This window comes from Perognathus longimembris, chromosome 28, assembly GCF_023159225.1.
Source record: "Perognathus longimembris pacificus isolate PPM17 chromosome 28, ASM2315922v1, whole genome shotgun sequence".
Lineage (NCBI taxonomy): Eukaryota > Metazoa > Chordata > Mammalia > Rodentia > Heteromyidae > Perognathus > Perognathus longimembris.
Genome location: NC_063188.1, coordinates 26,247,201 through 26,274,891, shown reverse-complemented (window position 1 = coordinate 26,274,891; position 27,691 = coordinate 26,247,201). Strand labels below are relative to the sequence as shown.

The window sequence follows — 27,691 nt, the reverse complement described above, 5'->3', positions numbered from 1 at the left end:
TAAACAAATAGCAGTCACTGTATTTATATAGATTGCCCTATTCTGGATACTTAATACTAATGGAATGACAGAGCTTATGGACTTTGTGGTAATTGCAAAAACTGTTACAAACCTGCCAGTTACATAAGGTCTTCAAGATGATGCATATTACATGTATAATTAACCATACGCCTCATACTTCATTTTTAAAATACAGCCCCAAAGCATTCCATTGTAAGAATATGTATTTCCCCTGTTATTTGTTTTCATTTAATAAATGCTATTCTTTCCATTCAATAAATACAAAGCAAGTGCACATTTTAGTGACTACAAAGTATTTTTGAGGTAACAAAATTCTTGTAAACATTCTCCTAATATTTTTTACATATTTTATTATTGTAGAAGTGGTGTACAGAAGGGTTACAATTAGATAAGTCAGGTAATGAGTACATCTCTTTCTCTTCTTTTTCTTTTTTTTTTTTTTTGCCAATGCTGGGACTTGAACTCAGGGTGTGAGCAGTTCCTGAGCTTCTTTTGCTCAAGACTAGCACTCTACCACTTGAGCCACAGTGTGAATTACAGCTTTTTCTGTTTATGTGGTGCTGAGGAATCGAACCCAGGGCTTCACGTATACGAGGCGAGCACTGTACCACTAGGCCATATTCCCAGCCCCACTCCTAATATTTTTAATTAATTAATTTATGCCTATTGTGGGGCTTGAACTCAGAGCCTGGACTTTATCCCTGAGCTTTATTGCTCAAGGTTAGCACTCTATCACGTTGAGCCACAGTTTTCTGGTGGTTAATTGGAAATAAGAGTTTCATGGACTTTCTTGACCAGGCTGACTTTGAACCATGATCCTCAGCTCTCAGTCTCATGATTAGCTAGGATTACAGGCATGAGCCACTAGCACCAGGCACAAGAATTCTATTCTTTCTAGCCCAAACCTGATTATAGACCTCCCTTTTCTTTTCTTTTTTTTTTAAATAAATTTCATTTTCTTAGTATTTTAAGCTAGTTCCCATGTTTCCTTAAATGTAATTATATATGCTTAGATAGATAATTACAGGTATATATAATGAGAAAAAAAGATGTCACCTGTGTTAGTGAAAGAAGATCCTCACTTTTAAAGAAGCCAGCCCACCTTGTACTCAATGGATTCATACACCATGAGTTCATCTACCCTCAGATGGAAAAAGTAACTAAATCTATGGTGATTGTATCTGCAGTAAACGTGTGAAAACTCTTTATTGTCACTAATTCCTAAACAATAAACTATAACAACTATTAATACAGCATATTTATACTAAGTAATTTGAGGTTATTTTTTAAAGACACGTGCAGTTCATATGCAATGCTGTGTAAAGAACATAAGCATCTTCAGATTTTAGTATCTATGTGGAGTCCTAAAACCAATCCCCTGGGGATACTGAGGAAAGAATACATGTCCCCTGGATTTGAAGCATCATCTAGAAACTTACTAGAAATACAAATCCCTGGGCTTTGTCAGAAACTACTGTATTGGGTTCAGCCCTCCTTTTGATTCTGGCATGTATTAAAATTTGAGAAATGCTGCTATGAGTCTCTGTTACTGTACTCTAATTGCTATCATTGTTTTGGTTTAAATTCTCAAAATTATCAGGGCTATATTAATCTGTTTGAAATATGATTACAGTACAGAAATGAATGGGGCGTATCTATAATAGAAAGAGTAAGGCTGTATTCTTTGCTTTTTTCCATTATTAATGTATAAAAGCATATAAATATACCAAACACGTCTATCTTTCCTGTTTTTCCTGTTTTCTCTTATTCTCTCCTTGAAAACCTAACCATTACACCATTTCTACAGCATTAAGATATCAGAAGTTAAAAAACTTTTCCTATCTCGTCACACTTCTAAGCAATTACTCTACCACTGAGCTACATCTCCAGCCTCTAACTCTCACATTTTTATAATGATATCCATGAGACAATGAACTTTAGAAGCCAATGCTCATTATAAATTGGATTATTAGGAAAATGGGATTTCACTAAATTCATAGATCAGAACTAAAAGAGACTATAGAAGTGTCCTAATCTAGACTCATATTTCATAGTTACAGAAAATGAAGCACAAAAAATTATATTAAATACTGTTGTCACATGGCAAGTGATGCCTTTCTCCCGCATTTAATATATGCTGTATGCTACTCCATTATGATGGCTTTTGGTCAGAGATACATGCATGGAAACTACCTTGGGAAATTTCATTTACAGATACATTTAAAGATACATGTTCTTATTTTACACTAAGCAGAAAAGTTTGATATACTTTAACTGTATCTTAAAGACACGTATGGATACTCAATATTATATAGTTCTCTAATTCATCAGTGCTTATAGAGGTCAGTGAATGTTTACAAATGTTTATAAGTTAAGAGTATTAATCTATACATGAAATAGCTTTCACAAAACTGTAGTCTATGTTCATTTGCCATTAAATTCTCTCCTTTCATGTTATTTGTTACATCAATTGTTTGCATCCAGTAGCACATCCTGTACTCTAGTACCTACTATCACCAATATGAGTTAAGCCACCAAATAAATATGGTCTTTAAGACTATATCAAAGATGACTGTACAATAACATGAATGAAAAACTGGAAAATTTAATGTGCGGATTTTGTGATATTTGCTTTGGCTGCTCTGTAATCGAGAATCCATGTTGACAGACAAGATATTCTTTAAGGCTGGAAATATGACCTAGTGGTAGAGTGCATGCCTCCCAGAAATGAAGCCATGCATTCGATTTCTCAGCACCACATATATAGAAAAAGCCAGACGTGGTGCTGTGGCTCAAGTGGTAGCTAGGGACAGCACTCAGGCCCTGAGTCCAAGCCCCTGGATTGGCAAAAAAAAAAAAAAAAAAAAAAAAAAAAAAAAAAAAAGATATTCTTTAAGAAAGTGACAATAGCAACACTCTCTCTTAACAAACGAAAACAAGAATGAACTCTAGGATTTTTCTTAATTTAAGGAAGGCATGTACTCCTACATCAAGATTTCTCTTTGGTGGATATTCTCTATATTTTTAGAGAAGTTTTATTTTCACAGCAGTATCTGACCACCAAATTGCAGAAATTTACCAAACCACTTCCACTCTGGCCCCATCAGAATGCACCCACAATCTCCCCTCCTATGGACCTGCACCACCAAATTTCTGGTAGGTTTTACAAGCTTTGAAAATACTTCCTAAGGGACAATTTGTATTACCTGTAACACCACAGAACTGTGGGTATTGCTGGTAAAGATCCGTGTGCTTCCTGCCTTGGAAGACTGCAAATGGGACGATAGGCCCATTTCGCTGCTTCCAAGGGACAGTTTCATGTGTTGGTCTTCCTCTTCCACAAGAGATCTGAAATTGTTTTAAAATCAGAAAGAAACACAAATTAAAATGTGCATAATTCACAATCATGAAATTATTTTTAAACATAATCACTATTGCCAATCATCTGATTATGGATTACAATGTAGTTTTGTTTCACTGCATTCCAGGCTCATATCAATCACTCTATATCATAGAATACAAAATTATGAAATACTTTTCAAGGATAGAAAATATAAACAAAAACTGAGAGATCAATTAAAAGATGGCTTTAAGCTATAGTCACAAGAAATGTCTAAGGTCACTATATTTGCTTTTTGTTATTTGAATGTTAAGAAAGAAATGCCATCAAATTGCATTATTTAGCTAAATTAAATTTTCAATATCTAATTTTAAAGATGAAATTAACGGCTTTCATTTATGGAGTAGTTAATATGTATCAGATACTTTCTAATAATTTTATATGTATGAGCTAATTTAATCCTTAAAATAACCTCAAGCAGTAGGTCCTATTTTATTATTTCTTTTTTATTTAGGATATAGCTAACAAGCCAGAGAAATGTTAAAAATATGCTATGGAGGGTGGGTCACAAGTTCTTAAAGTGATTGGATTATGATTTAAATCAAGGTTTAATCTTCTTTCAAGCTCAAGGTCTCCATTAACAAAAGTGAAAGGTCAACACTAATATATTAATGAATTACTTCCATTTCTATTATTAGTGATCATTTAATCAATCCTGGCTGAGTGAACTTTTACACCTGAATTAATTTAATATTTTTAAAGTAAATAGCTACAGCCAATAGCATTTGTCTTTTCAAACAAATGAATAAAATAAACATGAGCCATTCCCCATGTATGTAACTAGTTTTTCAAGGGCCTTAGAAAAGTATTGGAGAAGCTGAAGTCAATAGGTCACTTTGTTGTCCAGACAAGAATACAAAGTATCTCATACTAAAAGGCTTCTTGTTATATTACACTGAAAATTCGCTATCAGGGAATGACCTTGCATTACTACTTAGAAGAGGCACATGTGGCTATAATTCTTTCTGGACCAATTGCCTAAAAGCAGGGAGGCCACAGCTCCAAATTGGTGTGCATATTCATGATTGAGATTGCTAAATGATCACTAGGTCAAAAGAAAGATAGTGGATTTAAGTGTTATCCATTTCCCCCATTTGTCTGTAACTTCATTAATGATGATTTGTTTAGTTTTCTAACTGGAATATCAAATATTATAAAGATTTCACCTGTTTTCCTATACTGATAACCTGAGTTGATCAGTTTTGACAAGAAAGAGAGTTTTAAGATACACAGTACTGTATAAAATCTGTTTTGGAATTCAGACATCAACCAAATGGTCTTAAATCATACAATAATTAGCAAAAACTACGGCCTTAAGGGTGACATCAGTTCATCTTAATGATATTAGAGCTACAGTCTAACTAAAAATGAATAATATATAACCATGTTTTATTCATCTGTCATAGATATTTAATAAAGAAAATTTTAAATAAGATTTTAACAAGCATTAAGGAAAATGAATATCACCTTCCATTACAGCTTCAGAAATAGAAACAAACTTAGAAATAGAAGATTTCAAAAGAATTAAGTTACATATAACATACATAATACACAATACTCACATATGCTTTTCAGTCATTTTATGAACATTTAAAACTACAAAATCAATGTGACAATTCAAAAACATATTGATGGATATATCCTCAACCAGAAAATTTATATTCATCCATCCACAGTTATTTCAATAAAATGCTCAAGTATGCTATTTTGTCAGTTTCTATATTCCCTACACAGAGCCTGACATGAGATGCTTAAGATATGTCCTCTAAATGAATACAGATCTCATTTCTGTGGATATTCTAAAGACATTTTTTATCATTCAGTGTTTAAGTGACCATCAATTATCATTTTTATAAAACTGCACACATGAAAGGGACAGGATTAAAGCTGAAATTGCATTGCCCTATGACATATCCTGGAAATTGCTTTTCTGAATAAGCTAAAGATAACAACTTGTTTACTTGTCATCTGTCTCTTGTACTTAAAATTGAGAAGCAGAATGTGAAAATACAGCCCTTTCTTGGCAGTATGATATGGTTGGCTTTCTAATTAATTACTTCAAATTCTGAAGAAGCCTTCACTAAAGTAATCCACTTATGACTTTTCTCAGTATCTTTTGACTCATCAATATTCAAAATACTCCTTATTGTTTCTGCACCACTAAGAGTACATGCCTCGTCAACCTTCTTAGAAGATTTGATATTCCCTTTCTATTTCCTTTTCATTAAGTTTCATAACTGTGATGTGAATCACATCATTCTTCAACACTGATAGGAGGTGACAACCTCTCTGTAAATCCTAGGCCACAATTTTATTGAACTCTGGCTAAAGAATTAATGATCTGAATTAGTCCAAGAACAACAAAAAAATATTTTAAAATGTCTTTTTCTCAAGTCATGTAATTAAGAGCATATTGAATGCCAATGGTTCTCAATGAGGGTGGGAGGAGGGAGTGAAAGGCATTTGGCTGCCACTGCCCCTCCCCCAACACACATTTGGCAATATCTGCAGACATTTTTTCATGGTAGCAACAGAGGGCGGGGCATGCAATTACTGCCATCCTGCAATACACAGGACATCAAAGGTATTCTCATGCAAAAATGTCAAGAAGGCAAATGTTAAGAAATCCTGATATAGAAGGATTAACTTACTCATGAAATGTGTCTCAAGTAATTTTCTGTTTTAAATAATTTTCTAGTGCTCTAGCTGATTCCATGAAGTACTATTAGCAATATCAAAATATAGCAGAAGTATTCATTACCAATATTTCTTCCAAAGCTACCTAACAGAATATCACTGTTCTCCTCATGCCTATCAATTTGAAAAATGAAGTGCTAACAGATATATATATATATATATATATATATATATATATATAAATGGACAGTAGCTTTGAAGTTCATAAGATAATTATGGGGTAAAGTTTTTTTTTAATCTAAGCTCATGTAAGAGTAATAGCTTTCTTAATTTTAGTTAAAATAATTGTCATCTGTGTTCACTTTTAGATTCTGTTACAATCTAGTGAATTCTGTCCAAAGGAACACATTTCATCAATACTGCAAAAGTATGCAGCGAAGAGACTGTGTTCATCAGTTTTCAAATCTTCCTTCTACAACATTGTAGTCTATATATTGCTGCCAAGCCACACTGCACATTGAACACCTCTTATTTTCCACACAATGACCAACCACAGAGCACAAAAGCAATCTTTCACAAAGTGTGCATGAATCAGTCAACTGTATTTGCTCAAAGGAAACAATTACTTTTTCTGAAGAGCATCAGTTTAGAGATAGAGGCATTGTGGAATCATTTCCCTGAAAGCATTGCAAATGTGGCTAAGCTGAACATAACACAGACTCTGGCATTTCTATGTGCTGTGTGAAGGAAAAGAAGGGAGAGAAGTCTAAGCAATTGTTGTATATTAATGCAATGATGCCTCAAACTTTCCATATTGTAACAATTACCCCCCCCCAAGAGAAACTTATGTAAACCATTTAAACATGCAATTTACAAAGACAGAAGTACAAGTGGTGATTAGTACTTAGAAAAATATCAAATGTTCAACTTCATTAGTATTCCACAATGGGCAAATTTAAACAAAAATTCTACCTTTAAATCTATTAAAAATTATCAAACAGATTAAGAAGACATACTCAAAAATTGCCAGTGCAGAAAATCATTAAATCCTATTATCTATATGGAACTGTTCATCTAAATGGATATTTGAAGAGAAATTTCACAAACCAGTAAATGTATAAAACTTTTATTTTTTTTCTTTTTATAGCAACCATCATGATAAAGAAGGATTATGTATTGCATCTTTATCCTGGATGGTGGGGTATAGCAAAAGTTGCTTTATTAACCTTGTTCAAATACTTTTACAAATAATGGTTATGTAGAAATTTAATTTGGTAGAGGTTATAAAGAAAAATAGATTCTCATAACATATAAAAATGTTTTTTGGCATGCTACAGTGTGGAAACAGTGTGTCTTAATTGTATCACTAGAGTCCAAAGTCATAAATAATTTCTCAATACTCCTTCATTTCCACACCCAAAAATATAACAGGCCAAATCCCCTGGAATAAGTACTTTTAAAAAATAAGGAATCACCTTAGTAAATCAAATATGCATTTCCTTTCCTTCGGTTTTATCACTGCAAACACCAATTCATATTATAACACTAAGGAAGGCAGGTGTCATTGTCAAAGAAAAATGAGCATCTTTGTGCTGTTTGAAATTATCATGAAAGTATAATAATTGATTTTTCTTGGTAGACAAGTTATATTTGCCAATTACTAAACTGGCACATTATCTTCTTGCTCATACCAAATGAAAAGCAGAACACAGATAGATCTATGAACAAATTACTCCTTATAAGTTCCTGTATTTCTTGGGAATTTGTAATAGGAAAAAAATAAGTTAGGCCAAAAATAAAATTGTAAAGTATATGAAGAACACTTCCATCTTTTCTTTAGTTACTAACTAGTTTCATAGTGCTTCCTTTTGCTTTTAGATATTAAATGTAACAGTGGAAAGTAATAATGCAATTTCACAGTTAAAGGAGTCTTTTGAGTTAGTGACTAAAGTATTATACAAATATTTTCAGATTCTATATTAACTATGTGATCATAACCAAGACTTACTGCCAGTGGGCTGATAAACAAAACAGCAACAAGCACAAAACAAAATCAAGAAAGCCATAAATTCTTAGATAACATGAAAAGGCACTGACTCATGCTTCCCACCACCCATTCCCCAAGAAAATGAAATACATATTTCTCACACTCACAGTTTTAAAAGAAAATCAAACAAAAGGTTTTCTTCAAAGTGCTCTCCTGCCATCTTTTTTCTGCTCTGAAACAGAGAAGTGTCTTCTGGCAACAGCATTTGCTAAATGAAACATTGCTTGTGATAAAGTTGCATGGCAGGTGGAGAAGAAATGTTGCCACTTGCTCTCATACTCATTTGAATTTGAGTGCTAAATCTGTCAAGGTATTTCCTCCCACCCTTGAGTAATGAATTTAACAACTTAAGATAACGCAAGCCATTTCCATTGGTTTTCACATCGATTCAAAGTGTGCATATTTGCACTGAATTCTGAACATAGTAATAGCTTTCCTAGTCTACTCTTACACCCCTCCAAACAAAAATTGAATATTACATCATACAAATTTACATACATACACAACTTCCATTATGAAAAATGAGGAAAGGTGTTTTAAATAAAAATCAGAAACAAAATTTCCAACTCCTGAAGTTATCATTTATAAGTCTATTTTCAGTGAAAAACTTTAAAAAATAGAAAACAACAAAAAAGCCTTAAAACTCACAAATATTGAAAGATTTGTCCACTATCTAGGATGTTATTTAGAGCATCATTCTACAAAGAAATTACAAATACCATAGCAACCTCTCTTAATAAAGCATACATTAATCTGTTTTAGAAACTTAAAGGGAATGGATCTTCTTAATGAAGTACTTACCTGAAAAGAATTAGGAAGAGGAGTGCTTTGATAAGTCATTGGTATCTTAAATTACATAAATATAAGTTATTGCCTGTATAAAATGATAGTGTTGATGGAAACTTTAGAATAGCCAGTATTTATAACATAACTGCTATTTTTCCAGAGCTTTCTTTTCTTCTGCTGTGGCAATACCAGAGTCCATAAAACAAAAAAAATGTCAAGGTGGTAGGATTATACTTTAAAATAATTTTCCAAAGTAGAAAGCTATTATGTGTGTATATCTTGTAAGCACATGTCATATTTAAAATAGAAACATCAATAAATAGCTGATGTCTGCTTTAACATACGAATAAGAGCTCTTACATAGCAACAGCTGTGTACCTGGCACTGCACCAGACACGCTGTAGTATGCTACTTAATCCTCATGACAATCCCATTTTAAAGACAGGGAAGTAAAACACAGAGGATTAAGGACTCACTTCAAGTCTAATAATTATAATTTGAACCCACGTTTAAACCCAGAGTCCACACTGATCCCATTGCATGAAGACTAAAAAATTTAAATAGACAATATATGAGTACAAGGAGCACAGTAGAAATAAATTCTGCTAGATGAAACTGATTTTCTGATTAAATTAATTTAACATAAAACCAACTGCTTTAGGTTTGGAAGAGAAGGGACTTTAAGAGGATAGTTAATAGATATATGACCAAAATTGGACAGGAGGGATAACTTCCAGCATTATATAGAATAGTAGGAAAACTGTGGTGGACAAGAATTAAATGAGTATTTTAAAATAGCTAATAGAGAAGACTGAATGTTCCCAACCCTAAGAAATGATAGATTTCTGAGATGACAGATATGTCCATTATCCTAATCTGATCATTACAAATATACACATGTACTAAAATATTACACTATATAAATATGTACAATTCTCATATACTGTTTTAAAGTATAAAATATATTTTAGGGATAGTGGAACACACAAATAATTCCATCTATTCAGGAAGCTAAGGCAGCAAACTCCTCTGAGCACAGGAATTCAAGACTACCGTGGACAACATACCAAGACCTGTCTCAAATATATACATATATATGTGATAAAAAATAAATAAAAACACCCATTTAACCATTCTGTTTCCAATACTAGTGCTAAAAATTATTCCCAACATATACAGAATAAGGATATATCAGCTTAGATTTAGGGGGGAAATATTTACATTACTGATATCAACACTTAAAAGAACAGATTCTGAATTCCAGTACCACTCATCAAAATCACAGAAATAGCACTATGACCAGAAGAAGGAATCAGGCTAGACAAATTGAATGACAAATGATACTCCATTAGATACACTTAACAAGAGGAAATTTAATGATCCAAATCAAAAACTATTTGCACTAAACATATCAATCTTGTCTTTAAACTTTCAGTCTCAGTATGAGGGACAAGGTAACAAACAGTACAAGAAATGTATCCAATCCCTAATGTATGAAACTGTAACCTCTCTGTACATCAGTTTTATAATAAAAATTTTTTAAAAAATAAAATAAAATAAATAAAAAAAAATTAAAAATAAACTTTCAGTCTCATGAATCTAGACCAAAAAATTGTATGTATAAATCTTGGCTTATGTATTGTATTATTTTTCATTCTTCAGCAAAATAAGTAGATGGAATATGGGTAAATAAGTGTGTGGGTGGGTGGATGAGTGGATGGACGAATGGATGACAGATACAAAAGCTATTCTATTCCTTAAGTAGAAATAAAACATCAAGAAAATTATTGAAGCCGGTGCTGGTGGCTCCAGCCTATAATCCTACCTACTCAGGAGGCTGAGATAATAGGATCACGGTTCAAAACTAGCTCAGACAGGAAAGTCCTTGAGACTCTTATCTCCAATTAACCACCAGAAAACAGGAAGTGGTGCTGTGGCAAAAGTGGTAGAACACTAGTCCCAGAGTTCAAGCCCCACAACCAACAACAAAATGAAGTTTTAACATTTGTTCTATACCTGCTACATAAAACAGTTCAGTCAATGCTTCCTTTGCCATCTTTGTGAGAGAGTACACAAGTGGTATACACAAGTGGTACTGGTGGTAGGAAGATGGAATATGTAATAGTGGGTCATGGAGAATAGTATGTGCTTGTAACACATAAACCTTCTAATAGGAGGTTCTACTTTGCAGCTAGGGCAAGGCATGCCCAATCAGAAGTCTTTCTGTACCTGCAGCAGTGAGTCTTCCTTCATTTTCAATTACAGAATGAAGAAACTGCTATGGCCACTCAAATCCCCTCAGTACCAGGCCACATTTCTTTCAACCAAGGTGTCATTTTACGCCTATGATCTAAAACTCCCTAATTCTGAAACATGACCATTGTGCTACAGTGCAATTTAAGTATTGGATTTTACTTGCCTAAAATTTCATTTTGTCAAATACGTGAAGCATCCAAGTTATCCAATTTTAAAGTTTATTATAAAGACAAATTACATAAGCTTGAAACCAATTGGAAATCACTGAGACAAAGTCATTTGGGAATAGGAGAATTGTTAATCACAAAGTCAATAATTCATGGCTAGTCTGAGTGGAATGTTTATTTCTCTTTGTAAAAGGAAATATGAACAAAGTAAAAATAATCATTACAATGTTACAATTATTCTAGTCCAAGTTTAAAAATATATAATTTGAATCTCAAAGAGTTCCACTGTCCGTATAAATTCAAAGTCTCTTAAACCATCTGTCTTAATTTCACAATAACCCAGAGATATCTCTATTTCAATGAATGTAGGAGCACTTTAGTATCAATTGACTCATGTGTTTTTAATATGATCGTATTTTCAGTCCAGAGGTAGATAATAAAAGATAGCATCTCAAAGTAGTGAGTTTTGGGTTCCCAAAGCTCATTTCATACATGGAGGTAATGGGAGCAAGGAATCAAATTTAAATATTATTTTTATATTACAATTATTTTCTCTTTTTTGCTATTTGTCTTACCACAAAGTGATTTTTACCCACAGAACTGTGTAATAAGAACTTAAGTGCTCCCTCCTTACTGTGTACCCAATACAGAAACATATTCATTGCTTGTTTCAAGTTGTTAGAAAATGTAAAATATTCCTAACTGTGATTTAACTGTCTACTGCTCTACTAATCTATACATTCAAAGATCATACTTCACGAGTATAAATGTAATTATTGACCTCAGAAATTGTTTTTGGAACTTTCTCCTAGAATGCCATCAAGACCCACCATTTTATTGTATGCTTTTTTTATTTTGACTTTTAAAAATTATTTATTTATTGTCAAAGTGATGTACAGAGGGGTTACAGTTTCATATGTAAGGCAGTGGGTACATTTCTTGTATAACTTGTTACCTCCTCCCTCATTTCCCCCCTCCCCCCTCTCCTTTCCCTCCTCCCCCCCACCATGAGTTGTTCAGTTGGTTTACACCAAATGGTTGTAAGTATTGCTTTTAGAGTCATTTGTCTTTTTATTCTTTGTTTCTCTAATTTAATATTCCTTTTCCCTTCCCTAGTTCTAATACAAGTATATACAGTATCCCAGGGTACTCAGATGAGATACAGTGATAACACGAGCAGGAAGGGGATACAAGAGGAACAACAACAACAACAACAAAAAGCTACGGTTTCACATGGCATGTTGAAAATGATTACAACAGTGATATAACACTCGTTCCCATAACATGGATTTCATTTCACTTAGCATCATCTTATGTGTTCATAAGGGCATAGCTATTGGGCTCTTGTGATCCTCTGCTGTGACTAGCCTAAACCTGTACTAATTATTCCCTATGAGGGAAACCATAGAGTCCATGACTATTTCAGCAAAGATCCACTACAACATTCCATTTTATACCATAAGGCAATTTCACAATCTAGCCACACAGAATTAAATAAAATTATTAAAAAATGCTCTAGGAAACACTTCTATTTGTCCCTGGTACATTTACTTACACTAAGGAGTCTGATTGATTGATGCCTAGATGACTGATTGATTGATTGTAGTGCTGGATAGCCAACCCAGACCTCTTGCATGTGAGGCAAGTATTCTACCATCCAGGTATATCTCTAGCCCTAGAACTTTCCAATGAAAGACAATTGGAATAACTCAAGATTGTATGTCTATATGTTTTGAAAAAGTGACCTATGAATTGTGAGGTAGCAATAAAATACTACCTTCAAGCCTTTCCTTCCTTCTATAGCGATTTTGTTGTTGGTCAGTCATGGGGTTTGAACTCAGGGCCTGGGCACTGTCTCTGAGCTCTTTTGTCCTATCACTTTGAGCCACAACTCCACTTCTGGTTTTCTGGTGGTTCATTGGAGATAGGAGTCCCAAAGACTTTCTTGCCCAGGTTGGCTTCAAATTGCGATCCTCAGATCTCAGCTTCCTAAGTAGTTTGGATTACAGACACAAGCTACCAGAATCTGGCTTCTATATAGATTTTTAAGCCAGTGTGTCACTTCCAAGTTATAATTTGGAATTCTCATAGTGAAGGCGAGACTCACTCCCAGAAGGCAAGAGTCATCAAGTAGGTTGGAGTAGCAGGGAGTCGAGTTAAGTTTGTCCACTGAGATGGAAAACACTCCTCTAAAGTCTACTACCCTCACCATATACTCATAAGCTATTTCTTAAAGTAATCATCAGTTTAAAGTCTTCACAATCCAATCTTTTCATATGCTTAGGATATTCTACATATTTCTTAATTATTATTTCTGGGAGCTTGGTCAGAGAGAAAAAATTTCAGCAATCTCAAACATATGAGACTGCTGATGACACACATTCAACACAGCCATAGATAGAATGTTTTAGATTCTAAAAGACAATTGCTATCATCAAAACATTTTAGTTATCCTTGATCACTGATTCTTCCCCAACTGCTCTGTTTAAGCAAATTTTAAGTACTAGTGAGTCTCTCTAGCATGTTTGTGTATGCACGTGTGTATGTGTGTGTATACATGCACCAATTCAGAGGCTTGACCTGAACACTGTCCCTGAACTTTTTTGCTCAAAGCTAGCCCTCTATTACTTGAGCCACAGATCCACTTGTGGCTTTTTGGTGGTTAATTGAAAATAAGAGTCTCGTGGACTTTCCTGCCTGGGATGGCTTCAAACCAGGCCTCAGACCTCAGCCTCCTGAGTAGCTAGGGGTTACAGGTTATGGGCTGCCTGTGCAGCTTTAGCATGTTCTTATTCTATACCTCCTATCTACTATCACCGCTTTTAGCACAGTTCTACACTGTATTGCCAATTATTGGATATAGTTATGCTTCTAAGTATCATATGCATGTGGTCTAGCATTTTTCATACTGCGAATATATTTATAGCTCAGAAAATCACTCCCTTGCTCAGAAGCTTTCCGTGACTCACTGCTTGTTAAACAAAAACAAAATCCTACACTGTCAGATTCAAGGCTTTTGAACTAGTCGTCTTTGAATAATTGTACAATCCACCAGATTACTCATAATAAATATATGTTTAATGATTAGAGCATAAGCAAATATTGAAATCGATATTACAAATAGAATTGTTTTGTATTTAATATTGCCTTTACATATTCAAAACCATGCCTTTTTGTTTACTGCACACCAAGTCATTTGGAAAGTACATTTTATTTAAATATTTTGAATGGAAATAAAGTCATTTATTTTAAATATAAGACCTTTTAAATGTCTGTAATTACACTTGAAGTTTATAACATAAGGATAATTTGAGTACTATTTTTACATTTATTTACATTAACCCCTAGTGAAATTTCTTCTTTTCCTAGCCACATAAAATACGTTATCATTTAAGTACAATATACTAACTATAAATTTGTCACAGCTTCCCTGTTATGATAAAGGATATGTAAAATAAGTCTAATAACCCTTCAATTTAATAGCAATTACAAACTTAAAGAAGACTGTAACTATATTTTCTTCATTGAATTACAACTTCTTGCACCATGGCCATAGTATTTTGGTCACTGGCAAATTGTTTGTAGTAAAAGTATTTTCAGTAGGGTCCCAGTGGCTCCCAGCTAGGTACTCAGAAGGCTGAGATTTGAGGATTGCAGTCTCAAGCCAAGAAAGTTTCTAAATTTGGTAGAACTGCTTGGGTTAATTGGAACAATTTCTTACAATGTTTGTGCAAGCCTAGAAAGATTGTTTTCACCTAGAGTGTGCTAAAAATCAATACCTTCCCAAAGATATCACAACCCAAACCAAACAACTTGTCACATATAGTTATAAGGGGAAAAATGACTTTGAACATGTAAGGTTAAATATCTTGAAGATATTGATGTAAGTACACTGTCTTATTTTACCCAAAAGGCCCAACCTAAGCACACTGGTCCTAAAAATTAGAAGAAAAGTAGGTCAGAGAGCAATGTGCAAGTGTCAATCTGCCATGGTTGAATTTGACGATAGAAGAGAGCAAAAGCTAAGGAATGCAGGTAGCCCCTAGACATGAAGATTGTCCTTCCAGTTAGAGCCAGTAATAAAGGAGCCATTTTCAGTCAGTGATTAAAATGAGCAGAACATAGATTTTCCTGTAGAACCTCAATCCTGATATTTTAATTTTTAGCTTGCTGAGGGAGACCAGAACCAAACTTCTGATCTCAAAATATGGCCAGATAGTAATACATGTGTGATGTTCCAGAACATTAGTTTGCAGTAATTTGCTATAACCACAATAGTAAACTAATAAATGGACAGTTTTTTTTAAACCATCGAGTGCTTGAACACAGTTAAGCAATGGGATAATTGTGTCAAGAAAGTACTAAGCATACTCAGAATCTATGGAACATGCTAAAAACAGACCAACAGCTACAACCACAGTCAATAAGAGTTGGGTACCATGTAGAAGAATGATTGAATAATGCTCCAAGAAACTAAAAGAATACCAAAAGATAATGAAGTTAATCCCAATACTACATCAACAAATAAACAAAATTACCCTAGTATTTTCCTACGACTTCACACTTAACAGTATACAAGATCTCTAGCTGTATCACTATGTCACGACACAATACAAAGAACATTTTCTTACCAATAACACTCTTTATTAATCTTAGTAAAAGATAACCCAATTAATAGTTGGCATAAAAGCAGCAAAGGTATAGGTTGGGCAGGGACAGCTACTGGTACACAACTTGTCTAGCATCTGCAAGGTTCTGGGCTCAATATCCAGCACAAAATAAAATATTCAAAACATAAAAATTAACAAAGATCTATAGAAATGAAAAGGCATTAAGAAACAAAAAGCCAAGAGCCAATGCTTCATGCTTATAACCCTAGCTACTTAGGAGGTTGAAATCTGAGGATTGCAGTTTGAAGCCAGCCCAAATAGGAAAGGCCATGAGACCGTTACCTCCAATTAACCAACAAATAGCTAAAAAGCGGAGGTGTGGCTCAAATAGTAGAGCATCAACATTGAGGAAAAGCTAAGGGAGAGTGGTCAGGCACTGAGCTGAAGCCCCAGTACTGGCACAAAAAAATGAAGAGCTTTGCAATCAGATGGTGAAGATTTTGGTTTCTGGCTTCACTTTTCACTGATACATAATATGTGGAACAAGCAAATTAACTTCCCTAAACCCCTGTCTATGTAAATAAAACAGAGAGAAGATGCACATTTTCAGAGTTTGTTTATACTTTTATATCATTCCTCAATAGATTGTATTATATTTATCTATGCTACACCTTTTAAAATTGGCTCGTGGAATTTAGAGTAAGTGATATATGTAATAAATCAAAGTTTTACGCTGTTTTTATTTTTCTAATGGATGTTATTTCCCCTCTCCATTGAAGTACATTATAACAAGTACTCTGAAACAAGTTGGGCACACTATTGCCTTTTATAACATAAATTTGAAAAACGTTGAATAAAAGTAATCCCAAGTCATACCAGTAAAAGTATTTTAGTGTAATTGAAAACAATATGATTTGCTTTAAACTAAGATTCCATCTTATCCTCTGGGATCAAACTATTGTTGCTTGGAAGGTAATATATGTATACTTATGTGACAGAGAGTATCTACTAAACAATGAATTATTCCCTCTTTAATATGACAGGGGCATTCCATTCTTATCTAAAAGCATTCTAGTATGCTAAAGTATACATTTCATTCAAAGTGAAATATGCAGTTTAAAATCAGTAACTATCTCCAATTCATTTCTCCTTGTTTAGCTCAGATACATTTTTCATCTGTAATATTCTCATTATCTTTAAATCTATTATCAATACTGAAAGTGCAGTAAGTTCATATAACCTGTTTGTCTTGGTTCAGAATTGTCACAGCAATAATGTAAACAATGTAATTTGCTTATGAATAAAGATAGTGTGGAAAATAAGGAATAGCCATTTTCAAGTGAAGACAAGAAAGAAGGAGAATGCAGTAACAAGTTCAATATATAGCCTATAAATTCAAGAAAAGTGAGAGATACAAGAAATGTACCCAAGGGCTGGGGATATAGCCTAGTGGCAAGAGTGCCTGCCTCGGATACACAAGGCCCTAGGTTCGATTCCCCAGCACCACATATATGGAAAACGGCCAGAAGGGGCGCTGTGGCTCAGGTGACAGAGTGCTAGCCTTGAGCGGGAAGAAGCCAGGGACAGTGCTCAGGCCCTGAGTCCAAGGCCCAGGACTGGCCAAAAAAAAAAAAAAAAAAGAAATGTACCCAAGGCCTAACATATGAAACTGTAACCTCTCTGTACATCACTTTGACAGTAAATAAGAAAAAGCATTTTAAAAAACGAAAAGTGAGAGAATGAGTGGGTAGGAGAGGGACTGGTGAGAATGAGGAAAGGAGTAACACTGGTCAAGAAGTGTAGTGTTCATAAACTGTTTTGTTGAATAGCAATCTCTTTGTACAACTACTTAAGGATACTAAAAATATTAAATAAAAAGAACAGTCATTTTGAATGACTACGAAGATTCTACTAGTACTCAGCAGAATTATACCTTACATATAATAGTAATTGCTGACTATTACAAAACTTAGTATATGGGTGGTCCCCAACATATGATAGTTTGCCTTACAACTTTTTTGACATTACGGGCCATATTTAGAAGACAGCATATTTTGCATTTTGAATTTAGACTTTCTGTAATATGATCATTTCTCATGATACTGGGAAGAGGCAGCAAACTGAAGCTCCCAGTCAGCTATACCACTACAAGGGAAAACAACTGAGAGTCTATAGTGTATTGCATTAGTAAGCTGGGATCCTGCATAGGTCAGGTATTATAAATGAGTTCTGAACATACAATATTTCAACTACAAGATGATTGAGAGCTGAGCATTTGCAGAAGTGAATTACTTAGGATCTTCATTATGTATGGATTCACCCAAGAAAACAGTATATAACAGTAACCCCTATGTACACCACCTTGACAATAAAATAAAATCGTTAAAAAAAAAGAAAATCATGTGTTTAAAACCTCTTTCTCATAGACCCAAAGAAATAAAACAACATACTATTGTTGCCATTTCAGTTTAAAATATCATGTATAATACTTATAATTCTTAACTCTTTAAGTTCAATAAAGCCATTAACGCAGATATTTTCTTGTCTCTTATTCTTTTCTCATCCTTCACTCTCTACTGAATGTGGATCTACAGATGTCTTATCTAAATATTCTACATGTCTATTTGCATGCATGAAATTCTTAGTAGTTCTGAACGTCCCATGTAGTATAGAGATTTTCAATTCTGCCTCTTGTCTCTTTAGATTAACTGGCTTTTGGATGCAATGCTCATTTAAGTATTAAAAATAAATTATGGCAAGAAAAAATATTTGAAATACTGAAATCAACAGAAACATCCAATTTGTTTTGCAGTATTTTGTAGTTACATTAAATGGTTTGAAGAGGTCTCTAAAAAATACACTTGAGTAGAAATTTTAACTTTACTTGCACATGCCAGGTTTCCTCAGACTAGACTAAAGACCTAAGTAGCTAAAAGAATGAATGTTAAGGATGAGGAACAAGCAAGCCAATCAGAAACCTCTAAAAAAGAAGTTTACAAAGTTTAAATTTATAAGAATACAGTGTAAATACTATGATTTAAACCTAACCCCATGCTCTTTTAGATATGCAGAATATCTATTTAAAAGGAGATGTTGGGCTGGGGCTATGGCCTAGTGGCAAGAGTGCTTTCCTCATATACATGAAGCCCTGGGTTTGATTCCTCAGCACCACATATATAGAAAAGGCCAGAAGTGGCGCTGTTGCTCAAGTGGTAGAGTGCTAGCCTTAAGCAAAAGAAGCCAGGGACAGTGCTTAGGCCCTGAGTTCAAGACCCAGGACTGGCAAAAGAAAAAAGAAAACAAGAAAAAAAAAGAACCATGATACAGAGGATCCGTATACCACATAGAGATTAACATGGGGATACTGTCCAGGTAAGGACAACTGAGTGAAATGAAAATATTTTAAATGCATATCCCCATCAGATGGAACTTGGATGAGAAGATGAAATGATAATGACTAGTTTTGCTCAATTGAAAGAAAAGATGTCCATGTATGGAAGATGCTGCCTCAGCGAGGGAAGGAGCTCTTTGCCATTGATAGTGCTCATGGAGAACATGGACTGTAATCATTAGGAGGTATCACAGAAGGAAACTGTACATTCATTAAGAGGAGGGGGGATGCATGCTCTTTAAAATGACCTCCAAAGTCACTTCTATGATTTTCCATCCATAAATGATCAGCTAGCACTTCTGCAAGCCCCAGATAGTAAAATCACTCAAGGTACCATGCCACAGAATTTGCAGATTAAAACAAAATTGCTCTTAGTATCTATATTGCTTATTGACAATTTTGTTTGATCATGCCTATGTAACAAAAACAGATTAAGCAGATGCACAAGGAAAAGTTTATGCATATGGTAATTATGAAAGCAATGAAATACCTATTTTTTTCTAATTTGAGATTAATAATTTAAGAAGAAAGGATTTTACAACCATAAATTTTAATTAATCAAATAAATTAGTAAAAAAATGTATCAGAAAATAAAAAGGTCAAAGATTAGAGTACATATTTTTATGATGTCTATTTTTTGATTACCCACAAATGGGGCATTACTCACTATGAATAATCTACTCAGAAAATCTAGGAACTGAATTTTATTGATGAAATACTAGCATGCAACTCATAAAAATAATGAACTGACATTTACTATAAAATATATTTTAGTTGCATATAAGTGCAGGGGCTAAAGAAGGACAAATTCTAGGGCACTAACTTTAATTATTTTATTGCATGAAAGGGGTAAAATTCTAAGAAAAGCACTCCATGGTGTCTGTCTTGCTAGAATTCACTGTGACACTGTACTGGCTAATTTTCACCTTGTTGTTTTCCTTCTTTTGACCATAGTATTATTGTCAAATCTTGCTGTTTGTAAAGAAAAGGTAAACAGTATTCTAATGCTAATTCTGCTTATTTGGGTGTGTCCTTAAATCTAAAGATGCATTAACCCTATAACATTGGCCTGAATATGCCATTTGCTATTGTAAAACAGTGAATATCAAACAGCAGAAATACACTTAGATGTGATTGCTCTTTCAGCTTTCTTAATTTAGGGGGAAAATAGGGTAATTAATATGGTTTAGCACCTGTCAAGAGCTCCATCTTTATTAGTCCAATTACACTGACCAGGAGATCCTCCCACAGGCTATGGTTGAACTTCAACCTACTGTTGAATATACTGAAAGAAATGCATGTCACTAAGGACCTGATTTCTTTTTTAAAAGAACTTTTATTATTATCTTTAAGTAGTGTACAAAGAGTCCCCATTTAACAAAGCAGTTTATTAATACAATATATCTTGATCAATGTCACCTCTTTCAACATTCTCACCCATCCTTCCCCTACCCACCCTTCCCTCACTCTTCTTAATTTTATAGGACATATATTAGATTTTTATCCGTGTTTCCCCCCTCTTCTCTTTATTGTCTGCCCCTCTCCTCTTGACACATCAACAGAAAGAAGTAAGGTCTAGGAACTGTTATCGTTTAAGATACTCCCTTCTGAAAACCACATGTATGGTTTACCACACTACAAAAGCTCCAAGCTGAAGTCAAAGAAAGACTAATAAATAGCACTATATATTTGATCATCATCAATTTCTTTAGGAACATAAGTAGTATTATCCTAATTATTTTGTCTTTAAGATAATCTTCTTTTCCCATATCACATCGCAACAAAATGTTATTCTTTATACTACATAAAAACATATTTCCTTAACATTTGTGAAAAATTGTCACAATCAAAAAGTCAAGAGTGTAGAAACATTTTCACTGTCACTCAGGCTGTAAAGAAAAGAAAAAAAGAACAAATTTGAACTTTAAATCCACAAGGAAAATCCCAGCTTTGTTGCTTAGTGTTTGATCTGTAGTTAGCTTTCTGTCTATAGCATCAATGAGAAATTACCATTAAGCTGCACCTAATACTGGGTATAGAAAGGACCATAAGGAGCTTTTAGATTTTTTTCCCATACTTGCACAGTTCTTATAATGCATTCTTACTACAACCTAAGATACTTCATTTTGAAATTTAAAACATTTGTCTTCAATAAAAATCATGTAAAATACATTTGAAAAGTCACAATACATACTGTTAAGACTACAAACCAATACTTAAGCTATATAAGCATACAGAAAAAAATTTATACCAAATATAAAGAATTCCATATTCAAAATATTATTATAAATGTTTAAATGTATTTTATAGGTAAAATTCTCTAATAGACCACAATTTGTCAAGAGGTCAGAATTTCTATTTCAATGCAAAAAGTTTAAACAAATGTATGTTTGTCAGCCAATTGTGAGAACAATGATAGAACTTGACCCACTAATCAAACTTAGTCTTCATCATTTTTTAAATTCTATGCTAAATTGTCATTTTGTCTGTAGGTGGTTTGTGGAATATAAAAAATACCTATATATGTACTCACTACCTAACTATGAAACTGTAACCCTCTGTACTTCACCTTGAAAATAATTTTTTTAATTTAAAAAGAATATATACTAAATATGACATTTTTATTTCTGGACACATAAGACAATGAACTTCAATTCATAACAGCCTAAAACTAGGTAATTTATTGAAAACTCTCATTTGAACTTCCAGAGAGTCTTTCCCCTCCACTTAACATTTTTCTCTGTATATTTTATAAACATAAAGTACTAGCATATTTACTATTAAAAAGTGAAGGGCAATTAAATAATATATACTCTTGCCGGTCAAACTAGTCCAGATTATTCTTAGCTTCACAAACATTATTTTTTCCATTCTACTTATGTGTAGTGCTGAAAATCAATATTCAACACTATAAGACCTGTGTTGTTTTCTAGCTTCTCGCTTCTAAATCAGTTTACTCTATCATTAAGTCAAGGAAGTGAATATTTAAAAGGAAGAAAGTGATTCATTACAAATATATCAAATTATATTTCGATCTGTGGCTAGTACAAATTTTTTAACACATAGGCATATTTTAGCCATGTAAAAACTAACAAGCTATAATAGGAGTTGTGATTTGGACCTTCTGGACAGCAAAATCAAGTAAGAATACTATAAGCCCTAATAATCATTATTTGTTGTAACCTACTGACCTCAGTAGGTTTTGTTCATGGTGAAGTTGTTCATGATAATGTTGATTTTTAGTAAATTTTGGCCATTTCTCATGAGCTAAGATTCATAAAATCAGTAAGTCATCCAACTTTCTCAACTAATTTGAAAGAGCCCAAATAATATGACTATTCTCACGAACTTGTCACCTCCATTAATTTGTGCTTTTGACAAATAGAGCTATTGAAAAGTAAATACAGTTGATGTTCCAAACAATCCCCAAATTATTTTGCTTCATAAGAAAAGACCTTAATACCCAAACAGATAAAGTAATCATTAAAAATGGAGGGATATTTAAAAATAATTGAAAATTATTCTAAAATATTCTCATTTTTCAGTGCTTTTCAGGGAATCACTTTTGTTGGAAAGAAAGCATAACACACTTTCTCAGCCACTGAAAGCTACCCTTTTGGAAAACCCAACTTAGAACTGTACATGCAGATCCCACTATAAAAACTAAATTAAAAATGACAATGAACCAGAGTTCTAAACACAAAATTAACTTAAAGCGGGAAGAACCTTCTACATCTCTACTATTGTAAAATATTTTAAAGGAAATGCTCACTGTTAAAACATTTTTTCTTACTCAAAAGCATTTCTTTTACTACAGTTTTTTTTAAGATCCAGCTTTCTTCCACCCCTTCTTCCACCAAAAGAAAAAGAGGTTGTAAATAATACTTTTAAAGAACATCTTTATTATATTTCCAGGATTTTTGTATTAAGAGCTTTACAAATTTTTAAATGAAATTTTTTCAAAAATTCTAAAGACTTCCCAATCCATTTTAGTACACATTTGCTAAAAATATATTTGAAACACTGGCATTTACCGTATATAAACAACTTCTCATAGAAATAAAAGCTAAACAAATTTGAATTTTTACTTAGAACTTGAATAAGACTGAGAGAGATGTAAAGTCAAGTTCATTAATATTTACTCACAAATGTAAAAGCCTTGTTTGAAAGATTCATTTTTCTGACGTGTTAACCCAGAACGTATCAAACTTGCTAAAAATACTAAAAAAGACATTTCCATTACAATATACCAACATCAATTATCAGCAGATTTAAAATCATTAAACAAAATAAAACAGAAGTGTTTTATATAAAGAAAATTCTGAAAGTATTCTATGCTAAAATAAAAGTTTCTCTATGGCATCCATTACCTATACCTTCACATCAGTAACTAGATTCACATTAAGCACTGTAAGAGGCCATAAACATAAACTCTAGGAAAACAAAACAATGTTAAACTCTAAGCATACTAATCTCTTTAAATATAAGGCAAATTGAGGGATGTTTTAAATCTTGTGGGTCTAGAGATGCTGTTGTTTGGGGTTTCTCCCACCCGTTTTGCCAGACTGTAGATTCATGAATGAAATCCCACGTTAATATCCTATTTTCTCTCACTTACATGTATGCTGGAGAAAGTGGAGTTGACCTGGATGTTTTAAGCACAGGAACTGGGAATTTCCAGATAGCAGGAGAGCTCGTTTTCCATTTCAATGGCATGTTGTCACCACGGTACTACAATAACAGTAAACAGCGTTTCCATAACAGACTACCAACTAGGACTTCCATTCCACACTGTACTGACACAGCAGTGGCTGCCGCGGAGAACAAGCAAATGATTCTGCCAGTGCCCTTAAACCGATGCTTCCAATCTGGAAAAATAGGACTGTAAAGTTCCTCCTTTAAATCCTCCTGTCCCCTAAAGCAATATGATGATTCTATCGTTCCAACTCCACAATAGTGCCACCTCGTTGGAAAGCATCGACTGCAGTATGTGTGTATGTATGCATGCATGTATGTATGTATGTATGTATGTATGTATGTATGTATATGTGTGTATACACACACCCACTAAATCTGCACCGTGCATACTACACAATGCAGCTTTATTGAATAAAAGCAGCTGGGTTCTTTTTTCACAACTTGCCATTTCATTGTTCTACTTTAACAGGGATACTGCAGCACTATACTATATTCTATACCTATTAATTAACCTGATTTCTGACCAATAGTCGCAGAAAAAAAATACAGGGGTTTCATATGAAAATGAAACAACATACCTACTCAGAATACACTTGTCATCCTCTGAACATTCTTCTTTTGAGCTGCAACAATACAAATGTGATATAAACCTCAGCATAGCCTTAGGCCACAGCTAATAGAGATCAGTGACTAAATTCAGCAGTCTCCTTTCCTCCTGTGTAAGCTCTGGCCACACAATACAAGAATGCCATTATGGGAAAAGCCCGTTTAAAAAAAAAAAGCCAGTTCCTCTTTTCCAGTTAGAAGAAAGCAAAATATAAGAGCAAATATAAACTGCTGTAGAACTCTGCACGCTCTTCTAGTAGCTTCTGATTCAAGTTGCTCTCCTTTCCCTATTTTTATTTCCAAGCCGGGATGAGCAAAATCTCATAAATTTACAACATGCTGTGGTAACATGAATATCACTCTGTCTTCTGCAGCAGAGAAGTACAGAATAGCAAGCTCTTAATAGCGTCCTCAGAGGGACGCTATCAACAATCTAATTCAATACTGCCCTCCCCTTCTCCCCCCTTCTCCCCTCTCGTTCACCTCCCTCCCTTCTTCCCCCCCCCCACCACAGCCCCCAAACAGCTCACAAATTGCCTAGAGGAAAGAGCAACACTGCTGGCCAAGCAGGTGTCCAGCAGAGACCACTCCACAGCTCAGCAGCAGTCCAGTAACCCCTTGGGATTAGCGATTGTCAAAGAGGTTCAGAAATTAAAGCTGCTGTCAAAGGCAGCTTGAGGTATTTCACAAAAGCAACGTCAAACAAAGGGTTCATATATATGATTTTAGACTATTGTCAGAAAATGCCATTATCAGTGCTCCCCAAAGGACAACAGTTTTAAGTTTCTGTTTAATGCACCAAAATAAGCTCACAGATTTGCTAGATCTCTCCAAAAAAGATGAAAATAGGTTAAAATTAGGATGACGATGAAGTCTTCATCTATCTACACCCAGATTTTTACTTCTGTTGTGGGCAACTCACCAATACTATGTAGCTACATTTCCTATCAACCTTCTACTTCTTTATAAAAACAGAATTATCTGCCTCCATCAATGCAAGCTTAGTAAAGGCAAATCACCATTGACACAAAACTCACTACCTTAAAAAAAAATCACTGCTATGCAGAGCTCAAATTTACTACCATATCTGTATTCAAACAATAAACTTATATTCCCAACTGAAACTGATGGTTTCAGGTATACTTTTACAAGTTATTCGAAAATAATGTTTTAATAGATAAATATTTAATTAATGTTTTACAGGAAAAAGCTATTTTCAAAAAATTAAATTCAAAAATATATAAAAATATAAATAAAATAAAATTTTAAATTCAAAACTACTCAATTAATATATTAGAACTATAGCATGAAACCACACATGATAATCACAAATACATTGCTTTCAAAATATAGACCAATATGGAGGCAAAAAAGTCATTCACTATGAAACATAAATATGTATGTATATATATATATATATATATATGCAGTACACACACATATATGATATATGAAGAGAAAATATTTGTTTTGAAGGACTGACCAGAAATACATAAACTTCTTAAATACTAAATTAATAACAATATTCCCTATCCCACTTACAAATGTTATTCAATCTATCATACAAAAGTAAACCCTACAATGCAGCAAAACAACCAAACTTACTTTTCCAACTCCGCCAATATTTCTAAGCCCACACAAAACTATCTTGTAGAAGTCTTTGAAGGAGTCACAGAAAGTAATATTCACTAATACTTTCACAGCCCATGTATAATTAAAAAATTAGTCCCTGACACTAATACAAATATACTGTAGCAAATATTTTATATTAGAAAATAAATGATATAGAGTAAAAAGGCCCCAGGCACAATCAGTGGTAGCAAAAAGGAATAGTAAAATTAGGAGGAAACACACACACACACACACACACACACACACACACACGAGAGAGAGAGAGAGAGACAGAGACAGAGACAGAGACAGAGACAGAGAGAGACAGAGATAGAGAAAGAGAGAGAGATGTGGGGGAAGGGAGGAAAGGTGGGAGGGAGGGAGGGAGGAAGGGAGGGTTTAAAATGTCTCATTCCAGAATCTGAAGCATTGCAAATATTTAAAAATATAAAACATAAAAGAACTATATATTAGATGTATGTTGCAAGGAAAAAAGTTTTAGAAAGAAAATTCCATTTTCAAGCTCAAGAAAATTTTACGAGGCACAATTGCAAGTGTGACTTCATCATTTGAGAACAAAGATACCCAAACCTGTGTAAAATCATAGTAGTGAAGTCCTTGTGGCAATTGATCTGCCTTTGTGGACTCTTCAAAATTTCTCACAAGTAAACAAGGCTACAGTTTTCCAAATTCCTAAGGCACACTATGAAAACCATTTGAATGTTATAAAGATTCTGAGGTTTTTCTTCCATGAAAATAAATTGATTTTTAAATGAACATATTCTTGTCTAATTTCATTAGGCTCCAAAAATGATTAATCTTTTCCAGTCTCCAAAAAGTTTAATATTTGTTCAAAATGAAAACAAGATTGCTTTCCTCCACCTCAGCTTCAATGTCCTTAAAGGCGCAAAAACCCCAAAAGAATTATATCTGATGGTGAACATATACTTACATTCAGTTTTTACTTTTGCTTAACAAGTTATTAATTCATTGGTAATTATCTCTCATGAGCTTTAAAGATAATGCCTTTAAGTAGAAATATGGTCAATAAACTATAGTTCACACTATTTTCATTTCCTTAATAACATCCCTTATACTTTTAGAAAAAAACTTCAACTAGATAAAATCACCTCAGTTACAAATTAGCAATATCCAAATTAATCAGATTTTAATCACCCGGCAGAGATTCTAGTAGCAACCAAGGAGTATAATTGTAATTGCCACTATATTGTAGAATTAAATTTTTTTGCTACATTAAAACAGAACATAATAAAATACGTATCTTAAATACAATTTATGCAAGCTCAGCATCCCACTACATTAAGATTATGACTGGTAAATGCTGAAAGGATGATATATCATAAGAAATTGATTTCATTTATAGAATACTTGGTCTCTGCTTCAGATCACTGCATTAGACAAGACAGAAGGACAATATACACAAAAGATATCCGAAGTATT

At 33.6% G+C, this 27,691-nt stretch overlaps 1 protein-coding gene across 5 annotated transcripts in view; it reads right to left on the bottom strand.

The window, feature by feature from the left end:
• Klhl13 (kelch like family member 13) overlaps positions 1-27,691 on the bottom strand; it is a 165,740-nt gene that overhangs the window by 32,577 nt on the left and 105,472 nt on the right. For 3 of the 5 annotated variants that reach the window (XM_048336035.1, XM_048336038.1, XM_048336039.1), the window contains one exon: positions 3,228-3,369. In XM_048336035.1, the coding sequence (XP_048191992.1) occupies positions 3,228-3,369 (142 nt within the window). Of the gene's footprint in view, positions 1-3,227; positions 3,370-23,933; positions 24,047-24,591; positions 24,995-27,691 lie in introns of those variants that run through there. The other 2 variants (XM_048336036.1, XM_048336040.1) reach the window with 2 other exon arrangements.